Below are 14,658 nucleotides of genomic sequence, written 5' to 3' on the forward strand. Positions count from 1 at the left end.
AGGGGGGGCGGGTAGCGCTCGAGAAGATTTCTGATTTATAAGTCACGTGTATGTCCGATTAAGGGTGAAATGGACTTGGGTTATCAAAATTAGGTTACAATGCCATTCAAATTATTGAGATTTGAACTGAAATGCAATGATCATGGAGAAAGCGTTAGACGGATAGCAACCGGGTGATTTTTGTCGACCAAGTACTTGCTAATATCGTGGTATAAAGATCTGTGATGGCAATTGTGGAATGTTTTATAGTGATCGTTTGATTGCGCTGCGGATAATATTTTGAGTAGAGAGCCTTTAGATTGATTCCCTTAAAACGTCGTGTAATACCGTAATGTCATTGGTAGTTTACTCCCAAGATAGAGATCTAGTTCCTGGAGAAGGTCAGATTGTGGTTTACAACCAGGCGTATTTTGAGTATTTACAGGCTGAGGATGGTTATGCTGGGTTTGAGGATGGTGCTAGAAGACGAAATTCTAGAATACCCGAAGACATCTTTGTACAAGGGTACTACCAGCGGTTCTTCAAACAGGTCGGAGTTCTTGGTAACGGATCCCGTGCAGTTGTATATAAGGTGAAGCACATGCTTTTAGAGAACGAACTAGGAACGTTTGCATTGAAGAAAATATGCATTGGAGATGACATGCATTGGTTGTATCGTTGTTTGAAAGAAGTAAAACTCTTAAATAGATTGACAGAAGAGAGTTCGCATTTGATAACTTATAACCACGTTTGGTTAGAACGTTGTCCCGTAGAGTCATTGATTTTGACTCAAAATGATGGATCCTCAGTAAATATGGATATCCCAACTACTATGCCATACATGTTCATCTTACAACAGTTTTGCAGAGGTGGTAATTTAGAAGATACGATTCAGTATCAGGTTTTCAATAGAATCTCCGGCAATGAAAGTCGATTAGAAAGAAGGAAGAAGCTTTTGAACCACAAGAAATCACGAATTGGACTCACTACTCGTCAGATCGTTTCTATTGCCAATGACATAGCTACGGGGTTAAAACAACTTCATTCTCTAAGAATTATACACAGAGACTTAAAGCCCAGTAATTGTCTATTATTGGAGGAGTTTGACCGTAGTGATACAGATAAATTTCCTAAATGTGTCATTGGTGATTTTGGTGAATCTCAATTGTACGGTCAATTGAGAGATGCCACCGGCTCCACTGGTACAGTGGAGTTCGTTGCCCCCGAACTCACCAAAGGAGCCCAGTTCAGTTTCAAATCAGACATATATGCTTTCGGAATGATCCTTTATTTTGTGATCATGGGCCAATTACCTTTCAATTCCAAAGATATGTCAGCGATAAAACATGAAATTAATGAACTTTCATTCAGTCCTGAAGCCATGTCCAAACTACACGACTCACTAGATCTAGCTCCCATAGATCCATCATTATACAACCTTGTATGTGAAATGTTAAATCATACACCGTCACTCAGACCTGACTCATCACAAATTGAATATCAACTAAATATCATCATGAAAAGTATAAACAAAAGCATCAATCAAGAACCAGAGATCCGACCTTGTTACTTCAGGTTTGCTACCCTTTATGCCCTACTAATAGCACTCACGCTCACCACATTGAACCATTCCCATTGGAACTGGTGGAAATACTGCGTTTTATTCATTACTGGTTTATGTTTCAATCATGGTCAGGATGCGGGTAACCTTGATTTACTTACAGTATTAATTGCGTCAACCATCATATCAATCATATCGATGTATGCTTAAGAAATTGTTTCATACACACATACATAACATTTATAAATATTTCACTTATATCATCAATTGAAACCCATTTATCGTTTCATCAAGTGTAGTGCGGAAACCCTGTTTGCAACTAGCTGGTACTGGTTGTCAAATACTCTTATTAAACAGCGGAATTTGGACAACATAATGAAGAAGGCAAGAAAGAGACTATTCCATAAAGATGATTCCCCTGTAGCACCGCCTTTGAACATCGACGCTTTATTAAAGAATGTACACTCATTGGAACTGAATTATCAAGGGTTTCAACCTAGCGAGAAGAAAGCTCTATTGAGGACTATATCTGCCCTTTGCAAAGAGGTTATCGAAAATGCGATGTGCCACGGATTAGACGGATGCATTAAACTAGAAGACCTAAACCTGCTGTTTAGGTTTTATGTTGACTTAGAGAAGGAGTTCAAACTGGACTTTAACAAAGATATAAAGAAGATGATTTTAGAAGGTTTAGCTAAATTTGAGAACGACTTTGTTTTAAATTCCAATGAGAAAGTGATAAATGTCGCATTAAAGAGACTATGTGCCATTTGGGCACGATTCTATTCTCGGGTATATCCTGACTGTATGATTTGTCTTATACAGATCCCTGCAGATATCGAACAGCTCTTGTTAATATGCTTCCGTGATGCTATTGTCTTGCCGTACTATAAGAACTTCATGAATGCGGATGAAGGAATATCGATGAGTTTTTCTAAGTATATACAGAACGAAGAGGAAAACGGCGTGAAACAACAGCACAAACTTATATTAATTCAATGTTTCGGTGTACTCAGCTCGATAAAAGGTAAAGACATGAATCAAAGGTTGATTGAAGATTTGTTGAGTGGAGTAAGACGGAGTATAGAAGTTCTATAGAAATCACGTCACATTTTCAATTAAGAACTTAAAAACGATATAGAATATTTACTCCATACGGCACCATGGTCTACCGGTGCCAATTTGATGTTTGCATAGAGAAGGTTCGAGAATTATACCCAAAAATGCTGCAATTAATGTTCCTAATGAATCTGAAATTGAAACGGATCCAAGAACAAATTCCCTTTCATTTGGATCGACATCTTTCAATATATTCATGAAACAGTTCACGTAAGAAGAACCTCCAATTAAACCTTCATAAAAAATCAACACCATGATCCAAGAAATCGAATCAGTCCAGTAGTAATAAGATTGTGATAGTGTTATAAGAAGATTGATCAATTGCAGCACTGAAAAGAGGTACAGGTTCTTCACTGGCAACTTATGGCCCCAGGTTCTTGAAATAAACACCCCCAGTTGATAAAGGGTACCATAAGTCACATAAATATCTCTGTATTTAACGAAAGGTGTAGTATCTATTGGGAATAGAAGCGTTGGCGCGACTCCCTGATTGATCAAATACTCGAAGAGGTAAACTGTTGATAATGGAATCATATATGGAATCACAAGTTTCGAAAGCCTCTTCACTATATCCACCCACCCATTTGATTTAAGCAATTCGATAGGCCCATCGGATGAGTCAATAGGCATATCCAGGCTTTGATAAACTTGCGATGATACTATTGAATCGTTGATTTTGTAGTATAACAAGAAAATCAATGGCAAAGCAGCGTATAGCAGGAGAGATAGCTGAATGTTTAGTCTAAAGACAGTCGTTAAAAGTAAATACGAAAATGAACCGACGATTCCGGCTCCCCCGGTGCCACTACTCCAGCCAGTAAGTGATTTAGAACCAAAGAAATGGGTCAATTGTAAGAACGTGATTTCTCCGAATCCTGAAGACAACGAAGCCAAGACAATACCTGGCAAACATAACCATAAAGATCGCGTTGACACCAAAATAATTCCCAACATTGACAATAAAATCAAGATTGGAATTCTTTTATCATAATGAATGCTATGAACGAAAAACGGTGCCGATAGTTTAATTAAAAAGGAAGGCATTATATCAAACAATAACACAATTGATTTCGGGAGGCTGGGCCCAATGATATCTGAAGCCGCTGATAAAATAACCACATATAATATATTATTGATAAGTCCGAACAACCAGAAATATGCAAATGTTTTCTTGTCTCTATCCAATTCCATTGAATGTTAATAGACGTGACTCAACCGAAAAAACTATGAATCAATACACTAAAAACTTCATTCAAGAGTACGGAATCTGCTCTTACTTTGAAAACTCACTAGATTATCCAGTACTCTTCAACTAAAGGCAATACATCCTTCCCCTTACATACCCTAAATATTGTCTACACATGCATGTCTCGAAAATGAAAGCTGTAAACTTATTTTTTTTTTAATTCTCTGGCCCCGTAATAATTTGAAGGATCAACAAAACATTTTTTTGTTTGTTACAAACAGATCTACAATGAACTAACTTTACTTGTCAACAACAATAACAACAACAACAAATAAACATTAGTTTCCAAACAAGACAAGTATCAGGCTCCTCTGATCGTCCCAAGATCGGTTAGTTTGTGATTTTATCGCCAAAATAAACTGTTCACACTGTTTCGCATAATTTCCACTTGGGTAGCAATGAGTAAACACATCGAAATGCCAGATATCGACATTGGAGAATGGATTGATTCTGTATCTTTCAAGAAAAACGGTTACGAGATTGCTTTGGTATGCACTAGCAGAGGTGTTTACGAGATAACATCACCTGCTCGTCATGTTAGCCGGGAACAGAAACACAAACACAAACAATGCAAAATCCAAAGCCCAACCCACAAGCAGTTGTTGAGCCTAGATGTAAGGGACCCTCTATGGACGTTACAGAAACGCAATGATGGGTATGTAGTCATTAGCAATGGCTATGACCGTTACCAATACGGCCAAGCAGATGTAGGTGATTTAATGGAAATTACTGCTGAAATTTCACCTAAAACAGGACACCACCCTCACAACAGCAATGAGGTTACATATCGGTCTAGATTTTACACAGTGATATGCCAAAACGTATCTGAAAAGAATGAGACCATTGTAAGAGTCGTGCACAATGATGTGGATGACAGCCATTTGGACCGCAACCGCGAAATGCCTGCTTTAGTACTCAATGATACCAAGATTTTACAAATTGTTCCTGCATCACAGGGAAGATACTTGCTATTTGGAACAAAAGTTGCTATTGTGAAAATATCCACCTCTTCCACCGCAACACGAAATTTTGAGGTTTCTCTGCTTGAAGCGTCAATGGCTCCACAGTTACCGCTTGCTGTCGGTGGTCATCTAGAGCTTGAAAATGTAGTGATTCAATGCCCGTACGCCTCCACGTCACGTGAAACCAAGGTCCGAATTCCGTTACCACATTGTCTCTCATAAAGATATGGAAAAAACACAAAGGCAAGGAATTCCTCTATTCCGCACGCTTGGGAATTCCAAAATCAGTCCTAATAATAATAGCTTGCACTTGTTCCGGCTCCTGCCATGTCCATGACGCGAAATCTGTAAAATATGTTCAAGTAGGGGACGCGTCAAAACAGCATTGTAGTTCCGTGTCCTTGCAAGATTTTAGATCTGTATAACTGTGAATAACCGCAGTGAGCGGTACCAGCGACTAAAAAACGGATGTGAAAAGCCAATATCACAATGAAAACCTAGGAATGAGGATAAAATTAGTAAGATTAAAAATCCGAATCTAATTTTCCGCTCCGTTAATTCTGAGTAATACCCAGTGCCACGTTCAGTTGCACCAATTCAATGCACGTCTTGTTGACGCAGCCAATAATCAGAAAAAAGGCAAAAAATATACTTGAAGAAAATTGGCCAAATTGTTTTTTCTTTTCACTATGCTCAGACGGAACACGAAAGTTGCCCTGCATGTACCCTTTGGGAAACTTTTTATTTTTTTCTTATTCCCGAAAACGGAAACCACGGAAACGGCGTAGAGAATTGAGGCAAGACAGCCAAATAGGGAAAAAGACTTGATAAGAAAAGCATGAAATACTAAGAAAGTTCCGCACACAAGCAAATGGCAAAGGCATCTTCTAAACTCCATGTGTATGCGAAAGCTACGGATAAGCTATACGTACAGGATATCTGGTTAATTACTATTTTCTGTTCTGATTTTTCCCCTTTTTAGCCAGGTCTCCCATTTCTCGTCCGCATTGTCTAATTTTTCAGTTTTATATTTTTCGTTCATTGTCCAAATCTAATGCAAGGTACCGTGAGGGGCGAGAAAAAAAGGCAATTAACAAACATCAAAGCTGGGTTGTGCTTGCCTGTTGATATCTTGTAATAATGAAATAGCTGTGGGAAAATTGTACCAAAAATAGCTCCTAGATCTAATGGACAATGTATAACGATTTGGCGACTTTTAGAAAGAGAGTCTGGGATGATGGATGGAGAGGGAGGTGGACGATTGATATGACAGAAAGGATGAAAATGCTTAGAGCCATTAGTCTACTGAATCTTCTGATCTTAATAGAGTATTACACAGTTTTGCTGGTTAATGAATAATAAAGACCAAAAAAAAAGGTCGCAAGAACAACAATGGTACGTAGAGATCTGGTGGTACCTTTATTTCATGCCAAACTAACTAGGCTCCTCATAATCCGTTTCCGGTCGCCAGTAGCATTGGCATTGGCATTGCAATTTCCAGTAATATCGCCGTGGACAGCTTTTGCATGTGGATGCTGTAAACGGACCTTTTCAAATCTCAGTATCCTCTCGTGCTACATGCGAATCTGGGGCAATATGCTAGTTTTCATTTTTCAATCATTTTTTTTTTTCATTTCCCTTTTAAAAATGGTCCCATTAATTGGCGTTTCCCCATAGAAACCGGTGCAGACGGGAACTTATTGTTCCTTTTGCCACCAAATATCTGATTTCACTTACTAAGAAATCAGACAATATTTGGGTTGTACATGCCTTTCAGGAACTCAAAAGAAATGCAATGCTAATGAGTTTAAGTTGCCTTCGCGTTCTTTCTACTGTCAACCTTATTGTTTGTTATTGTTGGAATTCTTTTTCAAAGAATGGATTGAATATTGAAAAAAAAAAAAAATGCTGCACTCTATTTCTACTGCATGCTTTTCACTGTATTTGGATGCTATATGTTTTGTTTTTACATACAAACCACCATAAGATACCATCGAACTAGGATGAAAAGAATGCAGTTTCATGACATGAACTATTTGAATTCTTACTGGGTGCTCGTGGTTTTGCAAAGTCTTCACTCCCATTAGCAAAAAGAAAATCGTTAGTAATAACACGATTTCAATGCTGATAACTCAAATAGGGAATAGAGTAGAACGGGATCTATACTCGTCAAACGATTGAGTTATGTCGTATATGGAAAGATGACCAAATTATGCGTTACCACGTTCAGATACGGCTAGACCTTTAGTATGGTTGGTTGCTATGCGGCTGGCCCTTTATTCTCTTTCTTCGGATGAGATTACTGGCCATATTGGAAAAAGACATCCCGTCGTTACACCTTTTCTTATCTGCTACTCCAATTCTAAGAAAGGGGTTTCGCCACTGCATCGATGCGTATCTCGAGGGTTTATCACACACACCTTTTTGCTAGAATCTCATTGCTCATTGCTTATTCATGGTGTTTTATTTTTTGCTTTAATTATGTGATGGATTATAATCGAATAATGTTCTTGATATCCTGAAATATATAAAAGCACTGCCTTTTCCGCGACTTTACCATTCCCTATTTGACTTTGGTTATTTGTTGGCCTAGCCTTCGCATATTTCTGTTGATATAGTTTAGAAAAGTAAGCTACGTGACTAATAAGAACTAGCCATTGCCCCAATGAAACTCTCTTCTTTCGCTTTAATTCAATCTGCTACATTGGGTTTCTTGGCTACCGCCAACGCTCAAATTTTTTCAAACACCTCTTCTGTTGAACCATCTTCAACTCCAACTTCTCCAGTCACTGGTCTTGATGTTGCTGATATCAACATTCTAAACGGCTGGACTGGTTCTAAGGACTCTTACGACCGTTACGCCCCATTCATCTTCACAATTGACATCGACGCCGCTGAAACCGGTTCAGTTTGGTTTGCTCCACCTGCAGAATTCGGTGGTTTCCCAGAATCCATTGAATTCGACTACGGTACTATTACCAACGACGGTAACAACTTCACTGTTGAATTTACCTCCGTTCCAGACAGCGGTGCTGCTACCATCGAATTCGTTGGTTCTTTGACTGCTGACGGTATCGCTGGTATTCCAAGCCCAGATGTCGTCACATTTACTTCTGACTCTTCTTCCGGTTCTTTCTCTGACAACATTAACTTCCAAGCTTTACCAGAAACTGCCTCATCAAACGTTGGTTTGATTGGTGGTGACTTGTACTACTCCATCAACGTTCCTGTTGCAGTCTTCGACGGTAGCTTATCTGTAGCTTCCTCTTCTGAAGATGGTTACTCTTTCGACGCAAGTTACTCTGCTGTCTACTTCGTCGGTACTGATGCATTCAACAATGGTACTTTGACCGGTGCTGATGGTGTCAATGAATCTGAGGAATCCTCTGTCCTAGTTTCTTTCGAAGGTTCCATCCCAGATGGTCACGTTGCTGTCAGAGTCGTCTACAAGGCCATCATCTCTGGTTCCGCCGAAAGTTACTCTAACACCGCTGACTTGTCTCTACCAAGCTTGCCAGGTGCTCTATCTAAGAGAGACACCACTATCACTTTCACTTCCACCATCTATGTTACTGGTCCTTTGGCTGGTACCGTTGAATCTTCTTCCTCTTCTGTTTCTTCTGATGACACCGACTCTTCTAGCGAAACCTCTGCCACTGAAACATCTGGCGAACCATCTGCCACTGAAACATCTGGTACTGAATCAGGCTCATCTGAACCAACCACTTCTGTTGCTACCGCCACCGTTACTGACTTGTCTACCACTGTCATCACCACTTGCCCAACTTGTACCGGTTCTCACAAGACTACTGACGTCTACGTTTCCACTGTTACTGCTACTGTCAGTGGTATTGTCACTGAATACACTACCTACTGTCCAATCAGTACCGTTTCTAAGGTTAAGAGTCACGAAGGTACCGTCGAAACTTGTACCGTTAACATTCACGAAGTCACCAGCGGTGTTTACACTGTTAAGACCGAATACATTCCAATTTCCAAGGGTACTACCGTTACTGACCTGTCTACCACTCTAGTCACCGTTTGCCCAACTTGTTCTGAAAAGACCGCTACTGGTACCACTGCCCCAGTTGCCCCAGGTACTACTGAGACCGGTTCCCCAGCTGCCTCAGGTACTACTGAGACCGGTTCCCCAGCTGCCCCAAGTACTACTGAGACCGGTGCCACCGCCGCTCCAGGTGCTACTGGTACCACTGCCCCAGTTGCCCCAGGTACTACTGAGACCGGTTCCCCAGCTGCCTCAGGTACTACTGAGACCGGTTCCCCAGCTGCCCCAAGTACTACTGAGACCGGTGCCACCGCCGCTCCAGGTGCTACTGAAACCACTACTGTTGAAGGTGAAACTGGTGTTACAACGATTAAGAGTGTCACTGTTGTTACTGGTGCTACTGGTGCTACTGGTGTTACTACCGCTGTTGGTACTACTGGTGCTCCAGGTGCAGAAGGTGTTACCACTGCCGCTGGTACTGAAGCTGGTAAGCCATCCAGCAGTATCACAACTATCAGAGTTTCCACTCAATCCGGTGTTTCCACTTATGAAGGTGCTGCTGCCAACGTGCAGGCCGGGTTGGTAACCATCTTGATGGCTATCGCTGCTTTCGTCTTATAAATTGATGAATTGATTTCATCAATTTATTAAAATCGTAACGACTAATGTTCCAACTATAGTTTTGGAACCTCTTCTTCACAATCATAACAGTTTTAAATACCTTACCCCCCATACTGTTATTTTCGACCTTCTTTTGTTCGTTCGTTCGTTCTGAGCTTTATTTTCACTTCTTAAGTTCAAGCTTACTTTGGTACGCCTTTGAGATCAACTTTTAAAATTCGTAGTTGATGAATTTTCAACGTAACATTATACAATTAATTTAATAATCCATATATATAACTGTCCTATGCACAGGCTAAATAATTCTGCACTTAATGGATTCTTTATTTTCGTTCTTAAACTAGAAAAACTGTATTTTTACAGCACCAAGTAATGAACACTTGACAATCAGAAACGCCGCTTGTTTTACTAGCGAGTTTATTCTATCTGATCAACGTATATAAAAAACAAAAGCATAAATAATTGCAATCGAGAGATTACTATCCGATATTCCGTTTACACACTTTTCATAAGTAGTCTTTCAATAATCTTAATCTTTCGACAGATTCTTCTAAATATTGGTTATCTTTGCAAACCGCAAATCTTAGCAAGTTTTCTGCAGCCTTTTCATGTTCTTTAATGTAGAATTCTGTCGGTGGAATCGCGACAACACCCAGTTCATTAACTAGCCAGTAAGAAAGCTTGAAATCCTTTGCCCTCTCATTTAATTCCCTTGGGAATGGATATTCGTCAGGTATCTGAACCTTGCTGAAATCCACACAGACGAAGTAAGTACCGTCTGGTTTAGTATATGGTAATCCCAATTCGTCAAAAACGCGTGTAAGGATGGCAAACTTTTCCTTATATTCCTCTCTCATGTTTTCGAAGTATCCATTGTGCAACCCAATATCAATAGAATGTGCACATGCTTCTTGGAATGGAGAAGGCGAACTGAAGCAAATTCTTGTATGGGCCTTTGATACGTAGCTTAGTAGTTCCGCATTTCTTGAAACGACCCAACCAATTCTCCAACCGGTAGCAGCGAAGCTCTTACCTGCGCTACCAACAGAAAGTGTCAAGTCACCAATTTCCTTGGAAATAGTTGCGATACGAGTAAATTCGTCCCCGAAATACAAATGTTCATAGACTTCATCACTAATGATATAAATATTGTTCTTGACACAAATATCACCCAATTGTGTCAATTCTTCACGGGTGAAGACTTTCCCAATTGGGTTATGAGGAGTGTTCAAAATAATACATTTTGTCCTCTCATTGATAGTTTTGTTTAAGATATCAAAATCAATTTTCCATTCGGCACCGATGGTAACCCTTTCACTTAGTTCCTTAGGAGCTACCAATGGCACATAACGAACTTTACCACCTGGAATTTCGATATTTGAGATGTACTGATCGAAGAAGGGTTCAAACACAATGACTTCATCACCTGGGTTTAGCAAGCCAACCAAAGAAGCGAGTATACCCTCATTGGCACCGGTAGTAATAGTAACATTACTCTCGTTCAAAGTTTCATTGTAAATCGGAGAGTAGAAGTCGGTCAATGACTTCAATAAAGATGGCCTACCACGGGTTGGCGAATACTGATTGTTAAGTGGGACGTTCAAAGCGGAGACAGCTTGTTCAATTGCAAATTTTGGTGGAGAATATGAAAAGAAACCTTGACCTAAATTCAAAATCGATCTGCCTTGATTCTTTTCGTTCTTCGAAGCCGCTTGAGCTGCTTCATTAGTCAATGTCCAAACATCCTTTGGAACATTGCCCATAAAATACTTGTTCGCACGAATGCCAGTCTTCCCTTGCTGTGTCATATTGGATACACTTCTAATGCCGAATCTTCGCATATACAAAAGACAAAAAGAATTAGCTCTGCTTGATTTAATTCAGGGATCCCAAATTCCTTCTGAGAGCCTTTCCAATAAGAATATACATATATATACAATTGAACTTCTTTCTTATCTAATTTTGATAAATCAAAGAGATTAGATGTTTATACATCAATTAAGTAAAGGGCAGCCCTGACAATGTATATATATACATGTAAAATATCACCAAACAGCAAAATGCAAACACTAAAAATCAGATTCCCCCCAATGGCGACAGGTGGTCCAGATAGCAGCCAATCCATCAATATTACCTCGCTTTCAAATCGATCACGAATGATTGGAAAACCGGTGCGATATAAACCTGAATACCTGCAACACTGTGTCTCTTGTCATATCCTGGGTTCCCTTCTAGGTTCTTGCTCATCAGTCACGTGAATCATATTTCTTTTGTCTAGACGCCACAGTTTTCTGTGTTTTCCCGGGTAATATTCTATTTCAGTCACATGACTTTTAATTTATCATCCTGTCTTCTTTCTTTTCACCGATGACTACCGAATTATCCTCTCACCCCGATTTAAAGCGATGATATTTCATTCTTCATACATATATCATCTTTACAATATATATCTGTCTGCGTAAATGGCATTCATCTATATTGATAATTTCTTTTAGACTTCGTTTGCAGATCATCTCTCAACAAGGTACCGCTATAACATACAACCTACATGCTTTCCAGTATAAGAAAACAAAGTGTAAGATTAGTCGGTCTAAGACCAGCCTTTGTCAGGTTGAATCAAATTAGAACATTTCAAGAAAGAAGAGCAGGTCCACCACCATTACCAAAGGAAGACCAGGAAGAGTTTGAAAGGCTGCAGAAGCTAGCGTCTTCTCAAGAAGCTATTGATTCTTATAATGCACAGTTTGAATCGGATCATACTATGGAATCGGTGAAATCGCCAATCTTGAAGAACGATATTGGTGGGTTTTCTCCAGAATTTATGAAGACTATACCAGAGTTCGAAGGCGAAAAGAATCCTAAAACAGGAGAAATTGGTGGACCAAAGCAGGATCCATTAAGGCATGGTGATTATTCTTTCAACGGAAGAGTCACCGATTTTTGAGCGCCATTCACACGTTAAAACAAAATTCGGTTAGTAGCATATTCACATAATGAAATGATATAAAAAGTAGCACATAATATAGTAAGGTATATGCCAGTTTTAAAACTAAAAACGAAAAAAAAAAGATATGTAGATGGTGATTGCTATTATACCGCTAGATCTTCAATGGATGCGCTTAACTCATTCATACAAGAATTGATGACCTTTTTGTCGTTCAGTAACATTTGTTGTAGGGAACTAAATTCTAGCTCGGAAAAGAAATCGTCTCCTTTAGTAGTTGATCTAAGCTGTGTGTCCAAAAACTCTAGTTCTTCGCGAAGTTTGTTTGTCAGATGTACATAGTTATTGAACTTTAATACCTGGTTTTTGATACTTTTGAACCACACTAGTTCGGCCTCGCTGATACTGCTTGTTCTTAATTTCTCGTTATTTTCTATACTGGAGAATGTCTCTTTTAACTTGTCAAGTCGTTTTTCCAACGTCTTGGACTTTTCCTCATACCTGGAATATCTTTCTTGGAGGTCTCCCAAGTTTCCGTTAAGTTTATTTCTCAACATTTCGATCTCGTTGGTTTTTCTTAATTGGCGATGGAGTTCAGCCACTTCTTCGTTGGATTTGTTGAACATTCTAAATAAAATCATCTGTCCCAACTTGACGCGCTTCATGGTTTCCTTGTAAAGTTCAGAAACCACTTCCAATTGACGTTCATTGGAATTGTTCTTCAAAGGGAGAGGAGCCAAAGAGTCCGGTATGCCTGAAATGAATCCATTGGCTTCTGTTTTATACTTCGTCAAAAGCATATCCAATTCCTTTCCAGACGTTGGCAACGATGGTTTATATGTATATTTCACTTCATCGGTTCTGTTTATGGGTTTCTGTGTGGTGCTCTTGTCGTTACTCTCGATGACCTTGAAGGAATTGCCGTTGTAAAGAATATCACCAGACAAGGTAGATAAAACACCGAGGAAAGTTCCTGAAACTGTTCTTATTTTATTTTCAAACTTAACATCATCAATGATAGAGAAGTCATGAAGCCTTATGCACTGTGCCAATGGTTCCAACCATGGCATTTCCATGATAGTCGTGGAGCTATCACCAGTAAATACTAATTTAGGTTCCGAGGAGTTTAGTAGTTGGCATTGACCTTTTGCATTGAACATTGTTATTACACTAAGGTTATTGAATGTAGTATTGGAGCGTAAACTCCAACTCATGACAATTTCAGAATCGGAGAACAACACAACGTTTGTTCCATCTATAAATTGAAGATTCAAAAGGCCCAAACGTTCTCCAACCGGTATGATTGTCAAGCCTGTGACCTCTTTCGCATTCAAAGCTGTCGGAAATTTTTTTATAATGAACGGGCCCTGTGGTACAGAGTTCCTGATTGCTTTGCTCGTGAATGTGTCTATACCATCATTTTTTTTATAGTTGTCGAAAAATTGAATTTGTTTCAATAGATCATGCTTTAAGGTGAGGTAATCGGATTCCACATCAGGATCTGAACCTGATATCAGCTTTAGCTGTTTATCGAGGCTATTGTATAAAGACAATGATTTGTGCAACATGTAATCCGCTAAAGAACCATTTTTCGTCCTTGATGTGACATTTGATGTATCATTACTGCGTAGGGAAAAATTCTTTGGTAGACACGGATGGATAGCATATATGTCACAGTAATTGAAGGAGCTCAGCAGATAAAGTGTCAAACCGGTTGGATCAAATGCAATGTCACAAACTGATTCCACATGGTCTGATAACCCAAATGATCTCGATTTACGATTGAAAACAGTGATAGATTCGGGTTCTAGGTCTTCAAGATCATAAATTCGAATTGTACTATCATCATGCAAAATAACGAAAGATAACCCATAAGTAGCCAGAGGATGCCATAATAGTTTTTTTATCCCTAGACTGGTATTGAAATGCTTTCTTAATCTAGATTGCTCATTCACTTCCATGACATAGAGCTCGCTGTTCGCATGAAATGCTACAAGGCCCCCCGACGGACTGATGACCATTTGTTCTGGAACGAATGGAAGCTCCACATTATAACTCCTGTATTGCGTTTCGTGGTCTGATTGCACTCTTAAGATGTTGTCCTGCCATAAATAAATAGTGTTGGAATTGTTGCAGACAAGACGGTCGGAAGGGTTCAGAGACACTTCCTGGAAGATTGCCTTCAAATCTTCTGTATTGAAGAGTAACATCCCACTATAT

The 14,658-nt window shown here is 39.4% G+C and overlaps 8 protein-coding genes across 8 annotated transcripts; 5 read left to right on the forward strand and 3 right to left on the reverse strand.

Annotated features, from left to right (window-relative positions):
• Window positions 1-331: 331 nt before the first annotated feature.
• On the forward strand, window positions 332-1,750 carry IKS1 (protein kinase IKS1; the record flags this gene model as incomplete). Its single annotated transcript, XM_455148.1, has 1 exon — window positions 332-1,750. One exon carries the CDS (start codon window positions 332-334, stop codon window positions 1,748-1,750), a length of 1,419 nt encoding a protein of 472 aa, XP_455148.1.
• Window positions 1,751-1,915: 165 nt separating this feature from the next.
• Window positions 1,916-2,638, forward strand: BIT61 (Bit61p; the record flags this gene model as incomplete). The annotated part of the gene is made up of 1 exon (XM_455149.1): window positions 1,916-2,638. One exon carries the CDS (start codon window positions 1,916-1,918, stop codon window positions 2,636-2,638), a length of 723 nt encoding a protein of 240 aa, XP_455149.1.
• A 48-nt stretch (window positions 2,639-2,686) lies between these two features.
• On the reverse strand, window positions 2,687-3,850 carry YHC3 (amino acid transporter YHC3; the record flags this gene model as incomplete). Its single annotated transcript, XM_455150.1, has 1 exon — window positions 2,687-3,850. One exon carries the CDS (start codon window positions 3,848-3,850, stop codon window positions 2,687-2,689), a length of 1,164 nt encoding a protein of 387 aa, XP_455150.1.
• A 453-nt stretch (window positions 3,851-4,303) lies between these two features.
• KLLA0_F01573g (uncharacterized protein) lies at window positions 4,304-5,089 on the forward strand (the record flags this gene model as incomplete). The annotated part of the gene is made up of 1 exon (XM_455151.1): window positions 4,304-5,089. One exon carries the CDS (start codon window positions 4,304-4,306, stop codon window positions 5,087-5,089), a length of 786 nt encoding a protein of 261 aa, XP_455151.1.
• Window positions 5,090-7,532: 2,443 nt separating this feature from the next.
• Window positions 7,533-9,494, forward strand: KLLA0_F01595g (uncharacterized protein; the record flags this gene model as incomplete). Its single annotated transcript, XM_455152.1, has 1 exon — window positions 7,533-9,494. The coding sequence occupies one exon, from the start codon at window positions 7,533-7,535 to the stop codon at window positions 9,492-9,494; it is 1,962 nt and encodes a 653-aa protein (XP_455152.1).
• Window positions 9,495-10,000: 506 nt separating this feature from the next.
• On the reverse strand, window positions 10,001-11,335 carry BNA3 (kynurenine--oxoglutarate transaminase; the record flags this gene model as incomplete). The annotated part of the gene is made up of 1 exon (XM_455153.1): window positions 10,001-11,335. The coding sequence occupies one exon, from the start codon at window positions 11,333-11,335 to the stop codon at window positions 10,001-10,003; it is 1,335 nt and encodes a 444-aa protein (XP_455153.1).
• A 707-nt stretch (window positions 11,336-12,042) lies between these two features.
• On the forward strand, window positions 12,043-12,438 carry SDH8 (Sdh8p; the record flags this gene model as incomplete). Its single annotated transcript, XM_455154.1, has 1 exon — window positions 12,043-12,438. The coding sequence occupies one exon, from the start codon at window positions 12,043-12,045 to the stop codon at window positions 12,436-12,438; it is 396 nt and encodes a 131-aa protein (XP_455154.1).
• Window positions 12,439-12,584: 146 nt separating this feature from the next.
• NUP82 (linker nucleoporin NUP82) lies at window positions 12,585-14,648 on the reverse strand (the record flags this gene model as incomplete). The annotated part of the gene is made up of 1 exon (XM_455155.1): window positions 12,585-14,648. One exon carries the CDS (start codon window positions 14,646-14,648, stop codon window positions 12,585-12,587), a length of 2,064 nt encoding a protein of 687 aa, XP_455155.1.
• Between the last annotated feature and the right edge of the window lie 10 nt (window positions 14,649-14,658).

Source organism: Kluyveromyces lactis (genome assembly GCF_000002515.2).
Source record: "Kluyveromyces lactis strain NRRL Y-1140 chromosome F complete sequence".
Classification (NCBI taxonomy): domain Eukaryota; kingdom Fungi; phylum Ascomycota; class Saccharomycetes; order Saccharomycetales; family Saccharomycetaceae; genus Kluyveromyces; species Kluyveromyces lactis.